Source organism: Elephantulus edwardii, unplaced genomic scaffold, assembly GCF_000299155.1.
Source record: "Elephantulus edwardii isolate Elephantulus edwardi_28Jun2011 unplaced genomic scaffold, EleEdw1.0 scaffold00034, whole genome shotgun sequence".
Lineage (NCBI taxonomy): Eukaryota > Metazoa > Chordata > Mammalia > Macroscelidea > Macroscelididae > Elephantulus > Elephantulus edwardii.
In genome coordinates, this window is record NW_006399784.1 from 13,872,496 (window position 1) to 13,878,966 (window position 6,471).

Consider the following 6,471-nt stretch of genomic DNA (forward strand, 5'->3'; position numbering starts at 1 on the left):
TTTTCCATAGGCAATATTGAGCCTTCACTATTGAATCTTGATGAGTATCAGAAGTCCCTGAGTAACATAATGGTAAACAAAAAATTGGCAGTCTGAACTCACCCAGAGCTCTGGCCATCTAATTCTGAAAACCTGTACATTGTTTGTGATACTAATATCAGTTGGTCAATAAACTTAACTACTATAAAATTCTGATACACAAAACAAAACAAAAAACAAACCCCCAAAACCCAAAAAATAAACTCCAGAGAGATTTTTCTAATCTAACAGACAGAGGAAGATACTGAGTAACAGAAACTTACAAAATCAGGCTTGTGACCTTTGACTATCATATTATAACTTCAAAAACAGATGTTATTTTTTTCCCCTTGGATGAAGCTGAACCACATATCAACAAAGTACACCCTTTAAATTGCTTTTCAGTGGAAGAAATAAGGGCTGCAAAAAATTGCTGAAATTTGCAAAATGCATGGATAAATTATTGGGTACAGTTTAGGATAATGAGAGATGAAAAGTTGTCCCTAGTGGATATCATTTAGGACAATGAGGGAAGTAAAACTGATAGAAAACTACTTGCAGCTCCATTACAAAGGCTGTAAAAGTGAGTTAAGATTTTAAGGATAAAGCAGATAGTTATAAAGTTATATTCTATTATGTGCATGTTATTAAAAAAAGTTAATTAATGTCTAAAAGCAGTATGTATTAGGAGAGTGAAACTCACTAATTTTCTGGATATTTAAGTGGAGCAAAATAGTTCTTATAGTAAATAAAGTAAGTTTAATTATCCATCATGATGATGTTGTTGTTGTCAAGTGCTATATTCATAGATGACCAATAGCGACTCTATGAACAAAAGTCTTGAACACAAAACTTTCTTCTTTTCTCCAAGTTCATCAAGTTTCTGGATGCAAGCTTTTTTGGAAGTGATGCCACTCCTGTTTCCAAGCCTCGTTATTTAAGAGATCCACCAAAACCAGCCTTTTTAAAGGTGAGGCCAAATCCAATCAGCTCACACCCTGTTGCAAGCAAGAGCCACACCTAGTCTCAACCCCAAACCAGAAAACACACCTTTGCAAAATCAAGCCATTCCGCTCATCTTCCCTGACTGGAAATAGGCCCAGACTAGCAGCCAAAAGCCTTAGCTTCTTATAAAATATTCAGGAATCATGTAACTTATGAACTTCAGTGATTGGGTGGCTATTAATATTTGGAAACAAGGCTAAGCTGATTATATGATGTGTGTTTTAAACAATTATGTATTCAAATGCATTCCTAGAAAGGAATTTCTTTAATGTTATTTGATATTTCATAAGTTAATAAAATATTCATAGAAAAACTACATTATTTTTATGTTTTGCTAATATATTATCTATCAGGTTCATATTTGCTAAGACCTACAATAACTTACAGTCAAAATAAATAATTATTTTAAATACAAAGATCTGTACTAAATTTAGTGTTCAATTTTGTCAGTTTCTGGCTAGGTCTTAACACACGCACACACACACATGCACACAGAATCAGCAGTACATAGATTATATATGAATTAATCAGTGAGTGAATAAATAAACTGCAAATTATTTGTATCTCATTTATTCTAAAGATTTTTCAGAGAAACTTATTTGGGAATAATTTCAGTCTGGCTTCTAAAAAAAGACATTCCTACTACTATTCAAACTAATTTAATTTCCATGCATAATTTTATTATTAAAAGAGGAGTAGAAGATTTTATCTAGATTCCAGAGGTATTGACACCACACTTTTAAAGTCTCATTACCAGTCTTGATTATAGTTGTTGTCAGCTGGGATCAATTCATCCCTCAGCTCTCAGAAACTTCACGCACAAGGCAACAAAAGTTTGAAGGATCAGATAATTGTGACTCATGGGGGTATCATGAGCTGAGTTTCAGAAGTAGACCAGCAAACCTTTCTCCTACTTAATGACAGGGAGTCACACTAGAACAAGAATACCACTTTTGCCCTTCTTTAACACTATAGTTCAATCCTTACGTGTCTGTCTTTTTCTTCTCATCTTCTAGGGCTCTTAATGTGAGCTGCAGCCTGTCTGTGAGGATTTCCAGTTCCTGGGTGAGTTTGTACTCCTCTCTGAATTGTTCTCCTAAAAGGACAAGGTCCCGAGTAGCATCGTGTAGAGGGATGTCACTCAAGTAGAGCCCCCTCCTTGTCAAATCATCCAGGTTCATCACACTGTTATACAAAGAAAAGCAGACAAAATTAGTACCACTTGACCTATGTGACAATAGGAAGCCTTCTTACTGCTAAGGAGTATAATCCTACCACCTTATTTCATTCAAAAACTCAGCCTAAAAAAAATTGCATGTGGAAAACTTTATGAAGACTATGACTTTATTCTCTTAAACTTGAAATTTATTTTTCCAAATTATACTTTTAGTACCATTTTTCTAATGTAAAAAAAATTGTCCTATGAAACATACTCACAATTTTAATGAAAGGTTGATATATTTTATCCATTGTTTCCTTGTTTCTTTTGGGAAAAAAACCAATTTTATCTATAATAATAGTGTTTCCATAGAAAACCTGTTTTTTTTCCAGTTTGGGAAGATGAGTGGAGCAGCTGGATTCTACAAAGGCGTGTTTTCTGGTTTTGGTTGAGGCTTACGTGTAGGATGTTTGCTCATAATTTGCTCACAATTTGAGCTGACTGGATTTGGGCTCATAGTTAAAAAGGCATTTGGTTGCCAGTTGGGGGCTGGAATCCAGTTTGGGAAGATGTGTGGAGCTCCCAGATTAAAACAGTCTGGGAAGTAGTAGTGGCATCCACTTCGGAAATAGATTGCCTCTGGAAACTCTATGAACTTGGATTAACAACGAAAATGATACATGAGTTCAGGTCTTTCATTCATAGGGTTGCTATGAGTCATCTTTGACTCAAAGGCAATCAACAAAAACAAAAACAACAATAGAAAACCTAGTTCATTTTTCATTTATTGAGTTTGTGAATCTTGTAACTGTCTGTTTTTCATAATGGTTTAAAGTTTACAGTAAGATCTATAATGTGTCTTCCACATGTGTATTGTGTGTGTAAGACCCAAAAATAATATATTTTAATATACATTCTACACATTACTCATACTCCTAAGCTCAGCTTTTTTCTACCACTCTTATCTGCTTTGATTAATTTTCATATTTGATTGAAACATTATTTGGGCTTGCTGAATTTTAATCACTTTTGTAACTTACCTTAGGTCACTTCTGAAATGGTATGCCTTTGGTGTACCCATAGGGAGACGAACTACTAACTAAAAGGCAGAGCTTCCAGGACAATTCAAATCCACTAGCTGCTCTGAGGAAGAAAGATGGGCAGTCTCCTCCTGTGCAGTTTATATCCTCAGAAAACTTACTGGAAGGTGAACTGAGAGTCAGTTCTCACTTGATGACAAGAGTTGAGTAGCGAATTCAGTAAAGATCTTTAATTACAAGACTGGCTGGTTGTTTTTTGTTTTCGTTTTTGTTTTTCAGTTTACTTATTTACTAAAATTAATTAAGATTATATTGTTGGCTTGAATTTTTTAAATTGAAAGTAATTACTTTTGGGAATTCACAATAATGTTGTTGTCATTATACGCCATTGAGTCGCATGTGACTCAGCAACCGTAGGTACACTAGCTCTGAACCCTGCCCTATCCTGGGTCAATCTTACCACTTCTGAAAGACCTAATCCCATTTCTCCGGTCACTGAGTCAATCCATCTTATTCTGGTTCTTCCTCTCTTGCACTGTCCCTCCACCCTTGCAAGCATGACGTGCCTTTCCAAGGACTGGTCCCTCCTGGCCACGGGCCCAAAATATGAGGCCACAGATCCTCAAAATCCTTGCACCAGGCTTCCTTGACAGTCTCTGACTTTCCTACATTCATACTTCTCACATTCCACATTCTAATCAATAATGTCTGGTTGCAACTATTCTTCCTGCTTTGTGATTCCCAGTGAGGAGGTTCTGCCTCTGGTGCCGTATCTGCTAGTCTAATCTAAATGTGCTCTATTATACATAGGATTTCCTGAGGCCTGCTATTATACAATTAAAGATGTGTCATTTTACCAAGGAATCTTGGATAAATAAAAGATTTCCATCCAATGTACTGTCCACCAAGGTAAAAATTATAATCGGGATAAAGAAAAATAATCAGAATCTACTCATGAAGTGCATTACTCTCTTCAGATTGATTTTGTCAAAATGTGTATGCAAGTTAAAGTCCATTTGCAGGAATCAACCCATGTGTAAAAGGGCTACTAGCCAAATCCCAATACATTAGAGCTGGTACAGATTTGTTTTTATATTCTACATGATGCATCTTTTGCAGGTACAAAACTACAGAATTACATAATCCAAGATTAGATAGTTCATTATCTAATGGTCTAAAAACCCAACAAATTGATTGAGGCATAACAAGTAAAATAACAAGATTTCTTCTGAACTTATTAACATATAGTCAGTGAGACTATTTTTGTTGTCCAAACCAAAAACCAAGTCCACTACTATCTAGTCAAGTCAGATTCATAGTATCTCTGCATAGGGTTTCTTAAATTATAAATCTTAACAGAGAATTATCCATCTTTCTCCAGTGTTGTTGCTGATGGACTTGAAATGCCAACCTTTTAGTTTTGGAGCACTACACTTGCAGTTCTCCTCCTCAACTCTTGTTATAGAGAGATGTTTTTAAAAGTTGTATAATAATAATTAATTTCAGAGTATGTTCATGGAATTTCAAGAAATTATCCTGAATTCCTTTGTTAGCTAAAGACAGGTAATTTAAAACAATTATGAATCAAAAAGTTGATACCTTGGTGAGCACAGAAATAGTATGCTATCTGCTTCTGGTAAGTAGATCATTTGACCCTTGAGCCGTAGGCAGCTGATCTCAGTTCCAGTCAATTCATCTTCACATTCTAAGGTCTCAACATCCAACAATCCTTCCTTGAAGAGGTAAGACATAATCATTAAATAATGTGTTCCTCTTTATATCAACAATTCAGCAAAAAGAAGGGCACGAACTTCATTTTAAACCAAACAACTCAGAGAATAAGTGCTTCAACTAGAACAGGAAAAGGCATTTCCCCAGTTCTGCCAGAGAGCACTGCCAGATAACACTGCAGAAAAGGAAGGAAATAAAAACTTAAATATGATTAAAGATATATAGATAGATATAGATATAGATATGCTTTAGCAGCATTATTCACAATAGCAAAAAATTGGAAACAGCCCAAATGCCAATCAACAAACAGAAAAATTGTAGTACATTCACCCAATGGAATATTACGAGGCACTAAAGAATTATTTAACAAAATACTATATAACATGAAAGAGTCTAGAGAACATTATGCTGAGTGAAGTAACTCAGACACGTAAGAACAAATACTGCATAAGACCACTATTGTAAAAGCAGGAAGATATCTGAGCATGATATGTATAATTGCTCAAAAGGGCAAGGGAAAGGAGAAAAGATGGAGCAGAACAGCAGAAAACCACCTGGATAACAGAGACTGATGAGCGGAGAAGGGTGAAGGAGTGGGAAAGGTTCAACAGAAGCTTGCAAAGGTTGGCTGATAAAAGGCATAGGTCAATGGTAATTAATTATATAAAATATCTATGAGTTGTATAAAACACAACATACATGAGTGAACATAATGTATATGAATGATTTATAAAACTCAAAGTACATGTACTAAACATGATGTATATGACTGACTATAATCAAACCAATAAACAATTTTAAAAAATCACAACAAATGAGAAATAAAACCATTTGGAAGTACTCACTGAAAAAGAAAATAAAGGAGAACGGTCCCTTTTGAACCCAGAAATAATAGAATATTAGCTGTACTACTGTGTTTATATGTATTTAGTAACACCTCTTTTCGTCATTGTCTAATGTGACTCTAAGTCACGTTAAAGTGTCTCTCACTCTTAGCTCTGCATTCATACATTCATAGTGTAGCTGATAGTACTCCACTCCATGTTGCCGAAGTTACCTCCAAATCACCTCAAATTTCCTCCGTGCCTTACTGATTTACATTAAATGAAATAACATAAGGATTACCTTGCTTCTTAACACAAAAACTGTATTGATGTGTGAGAGAATCCCATGGAAACTAATGTCAATATGAGGACGAACCAGAGAGAAGACTGACAAAAGGCTGCAATTTCCTGGCTGAAGCTGAAATGTACATAGAAAGAAAAGGACAGCTTTTTAGTTCAAATAATAGTTAGAAACTGATGTAAAATACTAGATTAAAGCAAATTATAATAAAATCATAATTATTCTCTAGATAATTTTAATAAGGACACATGTCTTCACCTATGCAACTCATTGGTTAAATGCACATGAACCAATTGTATGAACATGCAAGCTAATGTGGATTCAAATGACAAATGTCAAATTTTATAGTTGTTGTTGTTGTTGTTGTTATGTGCTGTCGAGTCGTTTGCGACT

General features: G+C 34.9%; 1 protein-coding gene across 2 annotated transcripts in view; it reads right to left on the minus strand.

The window, feature by feature from the left end:
- The window catches only part of GUCY1B3 (guanylate cyclase 1, soluble, beta 3), a 103,410-nt gene that overhangs the window by 13,430 nt on the left and 83,509 nt on the right, over nucleotides 1-6,471 (minus strand). For both annotated transcript variants that reach the window (XM_006884450.1, XM_006884451.1), the window contains exons 7-9: nucleotides 6,079-6,195; nucleotides 4,822-4,955; nucleotides 2,011-2,208 (exon numbers count right to left, since the gene is read on the minus strand). In XM_006884450.1, coding sequence (XP_006884512.1) covers nucleotides 2,011-2,208; nucleotides 4,822-4,955; nucleotides 6,079-6,195 — 449 coding nt within the window. The remainder of the gene's footprint in view (nucleotides 1-2,010; nucleotides 2,209-4,821; nucleotides 4,956-6,078; nucleotides 6,196-6,471) is intronic.